The sequence below is a fragment of the Peromyscus eremicus genome, chromosome 16_21 (genome assembly GCF_949786415.1).
Source record: "Peromyscus eremicus chromosome 16_21, PerEre_H2_v1, whole genome shotgun sequence".
Classification (NCBI taxonomy): domain Eukaryota; kingdom Metazoa; phylum Chordata; class Mammalia; order Rodentia; family Cricetidae; genus Peromyscus; species Peromyscus eremicus.
This window is the reverse complement of record NC_081432.1, coordinates 64,037,144-64,055,327: the sequence shown is the minus strand read 5'-3', so window position 1 is coordinate 64,055,327 and position 18,184 is coordinate 64,037,144. Positions and strand designations below refer to the sequence as shown.

At 52.1% G+C, this 18,184-nt stretch overlaps 1 protein-coding gene and 1 pseudogene across 1 annotated transcript; both read right to left on the bottom strand.

Moving 5' to 3' along the window:
• The window catches only part of LOC131926166 (large ribosomal subunit protein uL18-like), a 66,459-nt pseudogene extending 59,679 nt beyond the window's left edge, over positions 1–6,780 (bottom strand).
• A 4,703-nt stretch (positions 6,781–11,483) lies between these two features.
• LOC131926165 (uncharacterized) lies at positions 11,484–17,585 on the bottom strand. Its single transcript, XM_059281445.1, is given in 4 exon segments — positions 11,484–11,548; positions 12,320–15,878; positions 15,880–17,073; positions 17,233–17,585. Coding segments are annotated over 4 exon segments (5,124 nt in total). The 5' UTR covers positions 17,539–17,585.
• Positions 17,586–18,184: the final 599 nt, after the last annotated feature.

The window sequence follows — 18,184 nt, the reverse complement described above, 5'->3', positions numbered from 1 at the left end:
CGCATGGGTCTTTGCGGGATAACTAAGGCCCACCAAATCATCTTCAGTTTGGGGATGGAGCATGCTTGAACGTAAGGAAGCTTGTTCTCCCCTTGAGGGTGACCCAGTTAAAGTCATAAGCCATCTGCCAGTGAGCACACACAGGGTCCAAGGAGTCCTTGGCCTTTAGGATGGGAACATGACGCCCTAGGCTTCTTACTGGAGGAAAGCAAGCAGGATGGGAAGTCTGGCCACTGGTCAATGAGAGGAAGCCAGGAACTCTCTGGTAAAGAGATTCAGGCTCCCGGCTCTTGCTCGATACCTGAGGTTATGATGATGGGAGCCTAGAGAGGAAAGGTCACTTGGCTTGTGAAGCCTCAGGACAAATCAGTTCCTGAAACTGTGCTGAGGCGCCACAAGGTGCTAGATGGATCCATGTGGACAGTGGGGTGATTTAGATACTTAAGGGAAATCAGAAAATTCTCTCAAATGTGATAAAAATGTATACACTTAAAATAGGACATGGTGTCAGCATGAGATTGTGGTCTTGGTCTTTGTGAAGTTGGGTTTCAGATTTGCCACTACGATAAAACAAAAGGTGTTTCAAAGAAGATCAATGTGGAATAAAAACAGCAAAGGCTGTGAAGGACTTAGCATTTGTGCCCCACCCCACAGCTGCACATATTCCCCTGCTAAGAAGTTGTGGCCATTTCAAGATGGTTGTTGTTTGTTTAGATATAAACATGTGCTTGATGTAGTTTGTAAAATCACTGACTTGGAACTGTAGTTGACTCTGGGTACAAAGTTCTGCAAACACCATGAAAGCAGGGGAGAGAGTCGTGCAATGGAGACTCCGAGGACTTGCCTTTCTCCTCACAAACCTCAAGAGAGAGCTCCGGGCCCAGGGCTGCAGGAAGCTGAGACGAGTGTGACGGGATGGAAGGGCTGTGGCCACAGCAGACGGGAGATCAGGTAAAGTCCAGAAATGTTGAAGTTTAGATTTACAAAGAAAACAGCAGCCCCCGAGCTTAGGGTGCAGAACAAAGTGTGAGGAGAGCGACTCCTCAGGCAGGCTCCTGGACATCATGGTTTCCATCACGTCACCCTGATGCACCCGAGGCCGTGTTAAAACGCGAGGGTCAGACTTTCTCCAAATACTCACTTATTCCTGCATCACCAGGAGGAGGTTAAAAGGAGCTGATGCCACTGAAGTGGAAGAGGGACACACTCCCTGGAGGAAAATGACCGGCAGCAACTAAGAACTTCCATCTCTCCTCTCCATCCAGGGGCAGCTTGCTGAGGGTGGCCCACACTACAGAGGGTGTCTTTTGTCCCTTCATGGACGCCTTATTGTTACTGGACTGAGGGGTCACATCCTGTGTCCCCAGGGGTGGCCACCTGGTCCCAATAAGCCAAAGAAGCTAATTTAATAGTGAAAAGCAGGAAAGAGTTATCCAATGTGGCCACACTGGGAAGGGGCCAAGTCTCAAACAGCTCCCGTCACCTGCCCCCAGGCCGACTTCCTTATGTGCTGTGTTTAAAAAACTGAATAGCTTCTAGGACATTGGGGAATAAATACGAGGCTGCTTGAATCTGAGTCTCAGACTCAGATGGTCACATGTACAAGGCAAGTATTTCCCTAACTGAGCTACCACCCCAGCAATCTTTAAAACAAAAGGCTAGACTTGACTTCTTACTTGCAGTTCAGAGATGACAGAGCAGGCTGGCACTTCAAAGTAAGCTTTAGCTAAAACTGTCAGAGCTGCCAAGTGTGGTGCACAACTACAAGCCCAGCACTCACATGACCGTGATCCGAGTCTTCCCTGGGCTACACAGAAAGACCCTGTCTCAAACAAAGCAACCAACCAAAGTCAAATTCGAGCCTTAGCAGCTTACCTGTTCACATGGTTTGAGTATTAATATGTCAATCAGGGTCCCCAAACATTTAATTATGTGAAGGTAGAACAATCTCCCATTCTATTTTGTGGGTTTGAATGAGATGATCTCCGCCAAGTCTCATGCTCTTGAGCACTCGGTCCCCAGCTGGTGGCCGTTTGAGGAGGATTAAGAGCTGTGACCTTGCTGGAAGAAGTGTGTCACTAGAGACAGGCTTTGAGGTTTTAAAGGACTCATGCCATTCCCAGTGTGTTCTTGACTTCCTGCTTGCAGTTTGAGATGTGAGCTCTTGGTGGTGCCTGCCACCAACACCTTCCTCCCAGCATCACGGACTCTAACCCTATAGAACCATAAACCCAGTAAACTGCCTTGTCATAGTGCTTTACCACAGCAACAGAAAAGTAACTAATACACCCTAGTGTCCTTTGTTTGTTAAATCACTCTGTGCGTGTCTTTGCCAATGTCCCCGTTATAGTCCCTCCTGTCCTTTCTGTAAGCCCTTATAAACAACACTGCTGGAGTCCCACTGGCCTAGGGGGCGCTGGCTCCCACAGGCAGAGCGGCTTTGAAAACCGTGGAACTGTTAGGAGTGGAGGAGCATGGGAGGAAACGGGTCACTGGAGAAGTGAGCCCGCTTCCTGTCAGGTCTCTACTTTCTGTTCCTTAGCAACGTAAGGAGCCTCAGCTGCATGTACATGTCTGCTGCCGTGGCCCCCGGCTTGGCCTACCCATCCCACCATGGGTAGGTACAGATGGACTGCATCTTCTCAAACCAACTCCTTCCTCCCTTACACTGCTTTGTCAGGTTTGGTTCCCAGCAAGAAGAAAAGTAAACAACACAAATATCAAATCTGTATGTTCTGAATGAATAACTATTTTGGATAGGTCTGTCAGACTCAAGGAACCTTCAGGAGGTCCCTTGAGCTAAAGAGCTCTTTGAGAAGTGGCCTTTGGTGAACATTGGTCATTCAGAGGCTTCATGATGTCCACTTCCCTGACACTGTTTCCTCTGGGAGGGATTTCATTGTGTAGGGCCTTGGAGGTGGGGGATACAGCTGTGCCACTTGAGTGGCATTCCCTGGAGACTCAGGACCTTGAGGACCATGGGACAGCAGTGGGTAGGTTAAGCTGGAGCATCATGTATTTCTTGTAAAACAGTCCTTTTCAGAAGCCCCTTGGCTCTAGGATCCCATCCTAAGACCAAGTTAGTGAACCCTAGATGTCCCTCTAGCATGGTCTGAGTTTGTGCCCCAAACATCCTGTATTGGAAACTTAATCCCCAAAGTGTATGGTGATGCATTTGGAGGGGCACCATTGGGAGGTGAGTGGGTGGGATCATGAGGGTGGTCATGATCATGAGGTGGCATTTGTGGCTTTATAAGAAGAGGAAGCAAAGGCTCCGGCAGGAGATGATCACTCGGTAGGGGTCCTTCCACCCCAGCATGTGGATCTGAGGTCGGATCCCTAGAATCCACCGGGAACGTTGGGAGCAGCAGCGTGCAACACTGAGGAGGCAGAGACAAAGGTCTCTGGGGCTAGCCAGCAGACCTAGATTCAGTGAGAGTCTCTGCTCAGAAAACAAGGCAGAAAATGACCAAGAAATACACTTAAGGTCAACTTCCGACCTCCACGGCACACACATGAACACACACACTCACGGGAACACTCACATGTGAGCGCACACACACACACACACACACACACACACACACACGAACACACACAAGTGAGTTGAACAGAGAAGGCAGTGCAGGAGGAAGAGAGACCTACCACACCAGATCCCTTACCCTGCCCCACTGACACTGAGCTCACACTGATCCAGAAATACGGTGCACTCTTACAGATGCCCAGTCTCAGATGTGTCGTCACGGCAACAGCAAACGGGTTAAAACCCATTCACTGCTCTTTTCACTCTCGACACAGAAACCAACTGTGTTTGTGAACAGACGGTCTGAGTTACGCGGCGTTTGGCCCAGCGGTTCCTCCTCAGGGCCGCTCCTCTTGGGGCTGATCTGCAGGGTTGCTGCTGCCGCGTTGTGTTGGACAGGAAGGAAATAGGAGGGGCTTTAGGATCAGGAGGCATCATGGCTCCTTCCACCCAGATTCCAGAGTTGAAGATTTAAGATGTATCAGGGAATAAAGCTGTATTTTCACAACTGACACGTTATGACATCTTTTCACATCCTGCATCTGTGTGTGGCTGCAAAAATTATACGGAAAAATTTCCACCCCTAAAGGGGAGCTCTTCTGTGGAAAGAAAACATTTTTGAGGATGCAGATGTGTTTCCGAGGTTTGTCCCTTTACTAAAGCATCTTGCAATTCAACCTCATGACGTTTTTTTCTAACCCAGAATGTCTAGCTGAGGAAGGGTGCCACCCACCCCGGAGGACGGAGCAGAAGCTGGCTGCTTCCTCCATGTTATGTTTGACATCAACTTCAAATATATCTGCCATGGGGAAGGAGGAGAATGGGTTCTTTTTCGATTTTTGGAAGACACTGTGTACTTTAGACAAACTCTGTGTCTAAAGGGTCAAGAATTTGGGCCATAGTCTGTAGACTTTCTCGACTGTGGAGGTAACTGCAAAGGAAGTGGAGTAAGCTACTGACTACAGTTAACTTCAAAGTTCATGCTGCAGAAGACGCTAATCATCTAATTAGGATCGCGGCTCTGCCCTTGGGTGCGTGGGCTATTAGCCTCCCTTCTAGTGTTTGATTTGGCTTTATCTGTGATAATCAGAGTTTAATCAACTTGACTGCTGCCATGTTAGCGTGTTAACAATGACCTTCAGACTGATACGTAACTTTGAAGTCCCTCCCTGTTTCACCCCCCTTCCCAAGTCCATTTCAACAGCTCCAAAAATCTGTTAAAAGCATAAACTTGGCCACTTTATCCTCTGCCAAACATTACTCAGTGGCTTCCATTGTTCTTAGGAGGAAACCCAGCCAACCACAGGTTAAGATGGGGCAGAATTATTCAAAAGAATTACCGTGAATGGTGAAAATGCTCTATAGTTCACTATTTTGAGCAAAGTCACCAGAGTCAGCATTGGAAGCTCCCAGTGTGCAATGGCATCATCTTCTAATAACTGCACCAGTATTTCATCAAATGCTGTAAGCTTGCCTGGAGGGAGAGTGAACCTACATAGTAAAGCCACAGAAACATCTGGTTTGGTGGAAAGCTATCGAAACATCAAAAATATGTAAGTTGGCAAAAATTTGAGCCAAGAAAAGATGAAGAAAACCTGCCAACTCCATCCATCAGGCAGGGCCGGTATGTGCCCACATCCGGACTGGAAGATGTGGTCCTCGGATTGGATATTGTGTAGATAAAGTGTAACTTTCATCATTTTCCTTTTTTAAAGGAAAGGGGGTATAAAAACAATACTGATCTTAGGATAAAATTGTTGGGCCCGCTCTAGCTCCCTCAGCAGGCAGTCACCATGCAGCAGAAAGGTGTCCTCAGCAGGGCTGACCACTGGGTCGACTTCCTCTCCACCAGACTACAGGAAGGGGCTTACTCCAAACTCGGCTCATCTTTTGAGTATAGCGGAGAGAAATGTATCACACTTACAGGAAGCCATATTTGCAGGGCTGAGGACGTGCTGAGCCCTGACAGTGCTGGCCGCAGAAGCATGAGGGCCTGAGTGTGCTCCCCAGAACCGGCACTTTAAAGAGTGCTTGGTGGTGCATTCTTGCAGTTCTGGCACCAGAGGGGCAGAGACAACCACACACATCTCCTCCGAAAGTTCTTTCCCAGCATTCGGCAGTCGCTTCTCACAGGATCTTCCCTGGTGTGGAGGGAGTGACCCAGGCAGGAGCAGGTCTGGCCGAGGTGCTCCAGTGGCTATCTGTGCCGTCACTGTGCCGGGGCCTTGCTTTCTTGTCTGCTTCCCGGTGACAGGAGGAGGCCTGGGGCCCAGCAGCGCTTCCTCCTCCCCAGGACAAAAGAGCAGCCCCCATATGGCCCTTGCTCAACCCTGCACATCGCTGCACACAGCTGCACCCTTGAACACCTTGCAGATACCCAAACACTCCCTTGCACTACCTGCACATGTCTGCAGCCCCTCTCACCCACACACACATCTGCTCACAAGTGTACACACTCTCACACACTATAGACCTTTTTACACAGCCACACAACTTCATCTTTTTTTAAAATGTTTTATTTATTTATTGACTGATTGATTGATTTTAATGTGGGTATGTGTGTGTCTGCCTGTCTGTATGTGCACCACATTGCATGCAGGTGCCTGAGGAAGCTAAAAGAGGAAAATTGATCCCTTGTAACTGCAGTTACAGACAGTTGTGAGCCACTCCATGTGAGTGCTAAGAAGCAAACCCAGTCCTCTGTAAGAAAAGCAAATGGTCTTAATTACTGAGCCATCTCTCTAGCCCGGTCCAGATGTCCCACCTGTACACACACACACCCTCACAGACCTGCACGCCTTTGCACATACCCAGTCATAGCTGCTCACCTCCACACACCCTTGTACCCATCCACACCCTTGTACTCCAACACACCTATATAAACCCCTACACCCACATGCCCCTGTATATTTCTATGGACCATGCAAACACCTGCAAAACCTTGCACACAAAACCTTGCAAAATCTCTGAACACAACATACCTACACACTCCTGGGCACCCCTGCACATTTCTGCACACCCTTCTCTCCCTACATACTCCCACAGGCCCCTGCAGACCCACGTAAACAAAGGACTGGACCCACAGCTGCAGGAAGTCTAAGAAGCAAGCTGAGAGCCGGGGCCTTCAGAGTGTGGATCTCTGCCTCTTCATTTCACATGACAATCGGAAGGTACATCTCACAGGTTGCAAACATCACACCCCTCCTGAAGAGCAGGGCCAAATCTGCGTCCTCCATGTCTGCTTTCCTGTTGTCCATATGGCCACATTTTTATCAGGTCATAGTGAAAACAGTTCTTCCTGGGGGGTCATGGTCAACAGTGCTAGGAAACTGAGGTCATGGGATCCTGGAGCTACACAACTCTAGCTCACATGCTCTATCTGAGTCTCCTTCTAGGTAACATCTTACTAGACTGCAGCCTGATACTGAGTGACAGGTTCTCACAGACGACTGTCCATGTTCTCGGGGCCTGTAGACCCTTGTAAAGGGCTTCTATAGGCTCCATCTGTTAGACAGAGACACCCCAAATTCCTTAGCTTATGGTAACACTGAGAACTTTGCCTGTTACTATTGGCCACTGGAGCACAGTAGTTCTCCCTGGCCACGGCTGTGGAGACAAAGTGGCCAGACTTAGTCTGCTCCGTGGCTTCCTCACCACCCTGATCCTATTGGTAGCAGGGCAGGGTGAGGAAGGTGGCCATCGTGCCTTATCTGATCACCCACTCACAGGAGCAGTTTGTGTGCTCCTTTCTGGTGACCTTGGTCATAGACATCACGTTTTTTTTCCCACATCACTCCATCCTCCCAGTGGATCTCCAGGATATATTTACACGCTTCCCCTTGTGCCTCTGTGTTCAGGAGACTGCAATTGGCCACCTGGGTAGCCCTGAGTGTGCAGAAAAGTGGTCTGTATGGGGACTGGAGTAGCGATTGGATTCATTCTTCTTGATTGGAAAACAGTTTCAGCAACCACAGATGGGAAGTCCCAACAATCTAGTAGAGTACCCCCTTTCCTGTGTGGGCAAGGACATGTAGAAGGCAGTCAGGAGGTGTTGCCTGGAGTCTGTGTCCAGGCTGTCTGACCTCAGAAGTCCCCAGGCCTCCTGGAAAAGTTATGGTCAGGCCCAAGTGATCAACGGTACTGGAGTGAGGGTCCTCAGAAGCTTGGGGATCCTGTTTCTGAAGGAGCAGATGAAAAGCTATAACCCAGATGGTCCAACCAACTCAAACTTGTCCACACAGTCCTCACACAACACCACACAGATAAGAGCTGCTTCCTGGCTCCATTCCAGGCACTGGACCAGGATGTTGCATGAAATCCCTGCTTCCCTGTGACAATCTTTCCCCTCATTCTCACATCAGTAACATTTACATTCAGAGTGTTTGTACACATTCTGACATAATCATGACACTTATTACCCACAGCGGGCAGCAATTTAATACCAGCTGGGCAAAAGGAGGAATTATGTCCATGCACAATAGGATTCAAGGTTGCCTTTGCGCTTTGTCCATGGTTCCCATAGACTCTCCAGTCTGTAAGGTGGGAGCTTCTCTCGTGTGTTTTTCCTCTGGGTTGGACACAAATGCTGCCATCTGAAGACACAGCAGTGGTGCTAACCTAAAAAGAAAATCCTCAGAAGACCAGATCTATTTCACGTTCTCTTGAGGAGAGAGGAGAGACCCGTGAAGCCCCTCCTTCACTGAGGTCATATAAAAAGCAAACAACTGCTGGGGGAATGGACTGGGGCCTTCTTCAGGGGTGTAACTGCCTGCATGGCACCCAGGGAAACCTCCTGCAGCTGCCTGTGCATCCTCCATGCGCCCATATATAACCACAGGAAGCTCACTGAACCACCACTCTGGCCTGGGTGGTCTGCCATTGGCTGTCCTCCACCTGAGGCATTTCTTTACACACCCCCACCTCAATTTTCCCTTCTAAGGATTCAGTTTCTCCACCAGCTGACGCACACCAGCAGATCCTGTTTCCATCCCTTCTGCCCCAAATGGGTAGATCTTTCTCTGTGTCAAATACCTTGTGGAGGGATGCTGATTGGCCTGCCCAGACCACCTGACTTCCTGATGATTGGCCTGCCCAGAACGCCTGACTTCGTGCTGATTGGCCTGCTCAGACCATCTGACTTCCTGCTGATTAGCCTGCCCAGAATGCCTGACTTCCTGCTGATTGGCCTGTCCAGACCACCTGACTTCCTGCTGATTGGCCTGCCCAGGCCACCTGACTTCCTGCTGATTGGCCTGCCCAGACCACCTGACTTCCTGATGATTGGCCTGCCCAGAACGCCTGACTTCCTGCTGATTGGCCTGCTCAGACCATCTGACTTCCTGCTGATTAGCCTGCCCAGAATGCCTGACTTCCTGCTGATTGGCCTGTCCAGACCACCTGACTTCCTGCTGATTGGCCTGCTCAGACCACCTGACTTCCTGCTGATTGGCCTGCCCAGACCACCTGACTTCCTGCTGATTGGCCTGCCCAGACCACCTGACTTCCTGCTGATTGGCCTGCTCAGACCACCTGACTTCCTGCTGATTGGCCTGCTCAGACCACCTGACTTCCTGCTGATTGGCCTGCCCAGACCACTTGACTTCCTGCTGATTGGCTTCAGACCGCTTGACTTCCTGCTGATTGGGATTGGCCTGCTCAGACCGCCTGACTTCCTGCTGATTGGCCAGCTCAGACAGCCTGACTTCCTGCTGATTGGCTTGCTCAGACCACTTGACTTCCTGCTGATTGGCCTGCCCAGAACGCCTGACTTCCTGCTGATTGGCTGCTCAGACCACCTGACTTCCTGCTGATTGGCCTGCTCAGACCATCTGACTTCCTGCTGATTGGCTTGCCCAGACCACCTGACTTCCTGCTGATTGGTCTGCTCAGACCGCCTGACTTCCTGCTGATTGGGATTGGCCTGCTCAGACCGCCTGACTTCCTGCTGATTGGTCAGCTCAGGCCACCTGACTTCCTGCTGATTGGCTTGCTCAGACCACCTGACTTCCTGCCGATTGGTGTGCCCAGACCGCCTGACTTCTTGGAGGCTCACCACCAGGACCAGGTTGTTGGGTTACTAGGACTTCTAGGTCGTGTGTCCAGCCCTGTGGATGTCTCTTCCCTGGGGAAAACAGTGCTACCATGATTTTGTGGTTAAGCATTTCCCAAGCTAACAGGCAGAGCTGTGAGGGCTTGGTCCTCAACCTGGCCGGATTGAGTGTCTAGGATGGGTAGCACATATTTGTGTGTTTGTAGGGGAGTGAAAGACCCCCGAAGGCAGTCTTCCCTCAGGAGAGACCCTCGCCTCCAAGGAAGACACCGAGACCACGAATCAGATGCAAACAGCAAGAGGCTTTATTCAGGAACACGGGTACCCGGGGCGACACAGACTCTCGAGAAGCTCAAGGGACTGGCGCGTCCACGGGCTGGAGCAGAGGGTTTTTATAGGGTCGGGCATGGGTACAGAAACAAGAAGCCTGGTTACAGAGTCTGGATTGGATGATGCAAATGAGGCCAGTTCTGATTGGATGATTCATATGGGGCCAGGTTCGAACCCAGGTCAGCTCGTGGTTTCTCCCCGAGCTCGCCCACGCCTAGCTTCTGTCTAGGGTACAGGGTGTTTTTCTGACCTTTTAGTTCCTTGCTCTGGGGCCTGGTGGCTAAGTACAAATGTTCTGTTTATCCCATGTCTGTTAACTGAACTCCTCAGTACCTCTCAGGCTTTATTCAAAAGCAGCTGAGCTAAGCTATGTTAGGCGGGGAGGCTGGGGGTCTTTCATTCCCCCATTTTCTTATCTCAGGAATGGAATCCTCCATTCATGGGGAAGATTGGTGACGCGACTCGGGCTCCGTCTGGTTGAGCCTTTGATATTGCTGGGTTAATACCAAAGTCTGAACAATAGAGATGCGTTCCCTGATAAATTGGACAAGTCTATTTATGATACAGGGCCCAAACGTCAGGAGGAATAATAGGATCAGAAGGGGTCCCAGTAGGGTGGAAATGAGGGTGGTGAGCCAGGGGGACCTTCTGAACCATCCTTCAAACCACCCCTGTTGCTCTTCAAAGAATTTTTGTCTCTGTTCTAGTCTTTTTCTTAATTTCGCCATACTATCTCGTACCACCCCAGTGTGGTCGGCATAGAAGCAGCATTCTTCCTTGAGGGCGGCGCATAATCCCCCTTCCTGTAAAAACAGAATGTCTAGGCCCCGTCTATTTTGTAGTACTACTTCAGAAAGGGAAGTTAAGGATTTTTCTAGAGCACTTATTGACTCCTCCAAGGCCTGTAAATCTTGATTCATGGCCATTTGGAGCTGCCTAAATTGCTGGGTTTCCAGCAGGGCTGTGGTACCGGTCCCTACTCCGGCCGCTATCCCTCCCATAGTCAGCCCTCCTAGTAATACTGCCAGGGTTAGGGACACCGGTTCTCTTTTATATCGATGGAGGTCCCTTCCCAGTTCGAAGTGTGAGTAAATCTCCTCTGGGTTATGGTAAACTATCCTTGGGTACAACTCGATGAGCACACAAAAATCAGAGGTAGCATTGAGGGCTGAGACTGAAACGCAGGGGGTGAGCCCAGTATTACATGCCCAATAGGTACCATTAGGGCCGGTGACATAACCAGAGACATCGCTTACGGACAGGATGCGGTTACACAGGTGTTGGTGGGTGTGGGGGATGCTCCCTAGACATAGTCCTCGTCCTGACACTTCTGAGATTGTGAGTTTATGTTGGGCTGTCCCTAGACATTGGCTTGGAGGGGGACTGTGGGCGTTAATATAATTACCCTGGGTTGCTATCCCCTCGTAGTAGGGAGGTTGGGAAACCAGACATAGCCAACATTCTTGCGTTCTATTTGGGTAGGTTAAGTTTAAGGCCTGGTAAGCCCCTGCTAGCAGACCCAAGAGCCGATCTCCGGTTCCTGGCCGGGGTGGCTTGGTAGTGGCTGGAGTTATACCTGGACTAGTAGTCAAACCGGGTCGAGGGGTAATCTTCGGGGGTGCTGGAATAGGTGAGGAGGGGCGCTTCTGGTCAGGGAGAACCTGATTGGGGCCCATGGGGGCGGAGGCCTCCTCAATCTTAAGTCTGATAGTGAACCTTACGCCCCGATCATACCCGTATTCATATAACCTGAGTCCCCAAGTGTGCCCCCGTTGCCAGTTTCTATCAGCCTTCCCCGGGCCAGTGAAAGTTATATTTAGGGGGAGTGAAAGCCCGGGCTTGAATCGGCTGACCTCGGGGGGACCCATCTGTGCAAGGCCATTTGCCTGTAACCTTCCTGAAACCTCTATTGGTCTGGATCAGGTCCCAGCTTGAGCTTGGACTCCAGTATGCTGCGCCAGTGGTCTCGCAGCCCCATTTGGCACAGAAAAAATCTCCTTCCCCCCCGCATTTCTTCGCGAGGGCCCAACCCCTCCCATCCCCCGGACAAACATAAAAGTCCGACTGGGCGAATATACATCTTGCTTGAGGGTGACGGCATCCCGGATCCGGCCAATGCATCCCCCCCCGGGTGGATGGAGGAGTTTAAGGCATCAGGCTTAATGCCCTCAACTCCCCAAAATCCCGAATTCAATGCCAACTGACAGAAATCAGGGGTTAGGGGGGGCCACCATGTAAAGGGGGTATGGAGGGCGGTCGTCTGCCAGGCCGTCTCCCCAGTTTGTGAGATGACCTGCCAAGTGAGTTTCTTGACTAGGTGCGGGCTCTCTGCTGCCCTAGTCCCCTGGGGATAGACTGAGCTCAAAAGGAGGGGAAGGAGGAGGGGGAGCCGCGGGCCAACCTTATTTTTAGGGGGTTCTGTGAGCGGTACACTGTCCATGTTGATTCTCTGGATCCTGCTGGGTCGGTCTCCCCGGCAGCCTTCACATGAGAGGCGTGGATCCATGCAGCAATCCCGTCGACCTTGAGTGCAGTGGGGGTGGTCAGCAAGACAGTGTAGGGCCCCTTCCACCGTGGCTCTAGATTTGTAGTCTGGTGGCGCCGAACCCAAACGGAGTCCCCAATCTGGAAAGGGTGGGGGACCACCGGCTTGTCCAGCTGCTCTTGGTAGGCTTTAGCCAAGGGTTTCCAAATCTCCTTCTGCACCAGCTGGAGGGCCTGTAGATGTGCCTCCAAAGTGGGGCTGGTGGCAAGAGATGAGATATCAGGATGGAGAAATTTCACGACTGGAGGTGGGGCCCCATATAGAATTTCGAAAGGGGTTAGGCCGTGCGGCCCAGGAGTATTCCGGGCTCGGTAAAGAGCCAAGGGGAGTAGGAGCACCCAATCTCTAGTGCCAGTTGCAAGCGTTAATTTGGTTAAAGTCTCCTTGATTGTCCTATTAGCTCGCTCTACCTGTCCTGAACTCTGGGGGCGGTATGCGCAATGGAGTCTCCAGTCCATCCCCAACAGTTTGGCCACCTTCTGACTTACCTGGGAGACGAAGGCAGGCCCATTGTCTGACCCCAATATCTGAGGCATCCCATACCTTGGGAAGATTTCCTCCAACAGTTTCTTTGTGACTATATTAGCCGTCTCATTCTTGGTTGGAAATGCCTCAATCCATCCTGAAAAGGTGTCCACAAAGACCAGGAGGTACCGGTACCCATAGAGTCCGGGTTTTACTTCTGTAAAGTCTATCTCCCAATGCACACCGGGACGGTGGCCCCTCAAACGGGCTCCTTTGGCTAGATGTGCTTTACCTGCATTGACCTGGGCACATGCGGGGCAGGTAGAGGCCACCCGTCGGAGCACCCGATTCTGGTTTAGCAGAATTGTCCCGGTGTTTTCTCTGTCTATCAGGGTCTTTATTTTTGTCTCACTTAGATGAGTTAGGGCATGGAGGAATTGTAACATATGGTGGGTGTGCGAGGTGGGCATCACTATCCGGTTCCCCAGTAGGTAGGCTTGTCTCTGTGGGTCCTAGTCCGCCCCCATTTTCTTTGCTAGCTCATGGTCTTCGGGGCTGTAGGGCATGGGCTCTCTCCCGGGTGGAGGAGGCTCTGGGGTGTCCTGTATAGCCATTAACTGGCTATTCCCTATTGGCTGGGATGCCACTGTCCGGGCAGTCAAATCCGCCAGCCGGTTCCCCTTGGCTATCTTGGAGTTGTCTTTTTGGTGCCCCGGGCAGTGGACAATGCTGAGCTGGAGCGGGAGAAACAGGGCCCGCAGGAGGTCCAGGATTTCCTTTTTGTTCTTGATCTCCTTACCTGCGGATGTTAGCAGGCCCCTCCGTCGGTAGATTTCACCATGGACATGTGCAGTGGCGAAGGCGTATCTGCTATCTGTATACACGATGAGTTTCTTACCTTCTGCCATCCGAAGGGCCTGGGTGAGGGCGATCAGTTCCGCCCGCTGAGCCGAAGTCCCAGGCGGGAGGGCCGAGGCCCATACCACTTCGGACTCGGTGGTAACAGCTGCCCCAGCCCTGCGTTCTCCTCCGTCCAGGAAGCTGCTCCCATCTGTGTACCAGACGACATCTGGGTTCTTGAGCGGCTGATCTGTTAGGTCAGGGCGAGTGCCATGCGCCTCGGCTAAAATCTGGAGGCAATCATGCTCTATGGATGGGCTAGGCAGTGGCAGCAAGGTGGCAGGGTTAAGGGAGACAACGGGTCCGAACGTGACCCGGTCTGAGTCCAAGAGTAAGGCCTGGTAGTAAGTCATTCGGGCGTTGGAAAGCCATCTGTCTGGTGGTTGTCGGACCAAGGCCTCCACGGCATGGGAGGCCAGTACAGTCAGGGGCTGACCCAGGGTCAGTTTCCCGGCATCCTTGAGTAGAACTGCAATGGCTGCCACCATGCGGAGGCAGGGAGGCCATCCTATGGCCACAGGGTCCAATTTCTTGGACAAGTATGCCACAGGTCTCCTCCAGGGTCCCAGTCTTTGCACCAGCACCCCTTTAGCAAAGCCCGAGTTCTCATCTATAAACAGTTCAAAGGGTTTGGTAAGATCTGGCAGACCCAGAGCCGGGGCCTCAAGTAAGGCCTTCTTGATCTGTTGGAATGCTTCCTGCTGCTTCTCTCCCCATTGGAACATTACCCCTGGTTTTGTGAGGGGATATAGGGGGGCGGCCAATTCAGCGAACCCGGGGATCCATAAGCGACAGTATCCAGCCGTACCCAGGAATTCCCGAACCTGGCGGGGGCTGCGAGGAGGGGGAATGGAGAGTATTGTCTCTTTCCTGGCCTCCGTCAGCCATCTCTGTCCCCCAGTCAGGGTATAGCCCAGGTACGTGACCTTGTCTCGGCAAATTTGTGCCTTTCTGGCCGAGGCCCTGTAGCCCTTCTGTCCAAGCCTGGCCAGTAAAGCCCGAGTGCCCTCTAGGCACTCGGCCCGACTCCTGGCGGCCAGGAGTAAGTCGTCTACGTACTGGAGCACGGTCAGGGTTGGATGCTCGACCCGGAACCCAGCCAGATCTGCATGCAGGGCCTCATCAAAGAGGGTTGGGCTATTTTTGAAGCCTTGAGGGAGCCGTGTCCAGGTCAGCTGTCCCGAGAGTCCCTGTTCTGGGTCTCTCCATTCAAAGGCAAACAGTAGTTGGCTTTTAGGGTGCAGTCTCAAGCAGAAGAAGGCATCTTTCAGGTCTAATACCGTGTACCAGACGTGCGTCGGTGGGAGGGTACTCAGGAGGTTGTAAGGGTTGGGCACCGTGGGGTGTATGTCCTCCACCCGCTTATTGACCTCTCTCAAATCCTGGACTGGCCTGTAGTCCCCTGTCCCCGGTTTCTTTACGGGCAAGAGAGGGGTATTCCATGGGGACTGACAGGGCTTTAGTACCCCTTGGTCCAGGAGCCTCCGGATATGGGGTTTAATTCCCTCATGGGCTTCCCGTGACATTGGGTATTGTCTAATTGAGACGGGAGTCGCGGAGGCCTTTAATGAGATCATCAGCGGTGGCTGATCGTGTGCCAACCCCAGACCCCCAGTCTCTGCCCAGGCTTGAGGAAACTCTTCTAACCAGTTCTGTAATTCCTCAGGGGCCTTTTTCGAGGGTTCTGACTCAAACAAACGGTATTCTTCTTCTAGATTGAGGGCCAGGATTTGTAGAGGGCCCCCTCTAGGACCCGTGACCCTTGGTCCCTCTTCATCAAAATAGATTTGTGCTTTTAGCTTGGTTAATAGATCCCGTCCTAACAGCGGATGGGGGCATTCAGGTATGTGCAGAAAGGAATGAGTTACTTGCCCTGAAGCCAGTTGAACTTTTCTCTCGGTAGTCCAGTAATATCTCCTGTTTCCAGTTGCCCCTTGTACCAGTGCAGAATGCCGGCTAAGGGGCACTCCGGCATGGGTTAGGACTGAATGTTCGGCACCAGTATCAACCAGGAAGGTCACGGGCTGCCCCCCGATCTTGAGGGTTATCCTAGGCTCAGGGGGGGGGCTCCTGGCCTCGACCCCCCTAGTCCTCCAGACTAAGGAGGTCCACAGTCTTGGGCTTGGGCCGGCGGGGTCCTTGTGGCTTCTTGGGACATTCCCGGGCCCAGTGTCCCTTCTCCTTGCAGTAAGCACATTGATCTTTATCTAGGGGTGGCCTCCTTCGTCCTCCCGGCCTATCTCCCTCTCTCCGCTGTCCCTGGGATACAACGGCGGCCAAAACTTTCTTTATCTCTCTATGCTGTTTCCTATCCCTTTCCTCTTGTTTCTGCCATCTCTTTTCCTCTCGCTCTTCAGGAGTTTCTCTCTTATTAAATACTTTCTCTGCTTCCTTCACTAGGTCTGGCAACCCTAACGCCTGTAGACCCTCCAACCGCTGCAATTTAGTTCTGATATCTGAGCTAGACTGATAGATAAATGATAGGACAATACCTGGAGCCTGACCTGGGTCTTCCGGATCATACGGAGTATACATCCTATAAGCTTCCTTCAATCTTTCTAGAAATGCAGCGGGTGTCTCTTCCTTTCCCTGTATTACATTTCTAACCTGAGCCAAATTAGTAGGCCTTCTAGCGGCCACTCGGAGACCCGCTAAGAGCAACTGGCGATAGAGGCGTAGATGCTCCCTACCTTCAGGCGTATTGAAATCCCAGTTAGGGCGAGTCAAGGGAAAAGCCGCATCGATGATGTTCGGGAGTTGGGTGGGCCTCCCGTCATCACCCGGAACCTGTTTCCGAGCCTCCAGGAAAACTCTCTGCTTTTCCTCCACTGTCAAGAGGGTCTGCAGGAGCTGCTGACAATCGTCCCAAGTTGGCCTGTGAGTCACTAGGATGGATTCAATTAGGTTAGTTAAAGCAACGGGGTCCCTGGAAAAAGGGGGGTTATGTTGTTTCCAGTTATAAAGGTCTGAAGCAGAGAAGGGCCAGTATTGTAGTTGTTGGTTCAGCCCTTCTCTGAGTGGGAAAGCTTGGGACTCAGTAGGGGGTCCCTCCCGGCGGCCGCGGAGGCGGCCGGCAATGGGGGATGACACCTCATCTTCCTTGTCTTCATCTGAGGTCCTGCTGGTTGGAGAAACCTTAGCATCTGCCAACGGCCGGATGGCGGCCGCTAATGCGGCCGCCGCCTCCACCGCGGCGGCGGGAGCCACCCCTGCGGCGGCGGGAGCCGCTGTCGCTCCGCCGGGTCGCCGAGTGGGTCCAGCCTGATAAGGAGGGGGCTCCTCTACCAGGAGATCTATGAGAGGGGAGTTAGGGTCCGGGGGAAGGACAGGGGGCTTGGGGGTCTCCTTGTGAGGGAGCACAGGGTAGAGGGAAGAGTCCGGGTTGAGGGGTGCGGAGGGCCCAGAGACTGGAGGGGGCTGTGGAAGGAAAGGCTTGACCCATGAAAATGGATTTTTGACCAGAGATCTCCAGATGGCAATGTATGGGGCCTGGTCGGGGTGTCCATTAGGACTAGGGGCAAAAACCTTGCCCTCCACCTGTGAAATAAGAGAGAGGTTAAAGGATCCCTCTCGCGGCCAGCCAACATTCATCATGACCCATTCGGCCTCGCAGAGGGTGATCCATTTTTTCTTTTTAACAATGACACCTTCACTGTTTCCTCGGGCCTTAACATCGGACCAGTGGTCCGTGGTTAGGCTTAATGGGGTGGTGACGGTCTGTCCCATGGTGGTCTCTAGATAAAGGAGTGTTAGACAAGTAACGATAAACAAAAAGACAACACAGATGACAGAAATTTGCGCTGCGCGGCTTTGGCGTAAAACCGAAAGCAGAAATTCAGACGGGGAAGCGGAGGAACCTCGATCTCCGTCCCCTACCAGAAATTCAGACGGGGAAGCGGAGGAACCTCGATCTCCGTCCCCTACCAGCACCACGTATCCCTCTGATACGGGAGTGGTCCCGAAAAACCGTGCCCCAGAGGGGACTTCAGTGACCCGTGGAACGTCTTCCAGGGTCGCGGTGGGCGAAGTCCGAGCTCGTCAGCTCCTTCAGCCCCCACCGACTCAGACCTGACTTAGGGCGCCCAACGAAAACAGAAAACAAATAGACGGACTGAGACGAGACAAACAGTGGCCGGCCAACTTACCTCCTGACAGTGGGTCGGTGGTCCTGAGGCAGGGGGTCTCAATTCCCGGCCAATGCACCAAATGAAAGACCCCTGAAGGCAGTCTTCCCTCAGGAGAGACCCTCGCCTCCAAGGAAGACACCGAGACCACGAATCAGATGCAAACAGCAAGAGGCTTTATTCAGGAACACGGGTACCCGGGGCGACACAGACTCTCGAGAAGCTCAAGGGACTGGCGCGCCCACGGG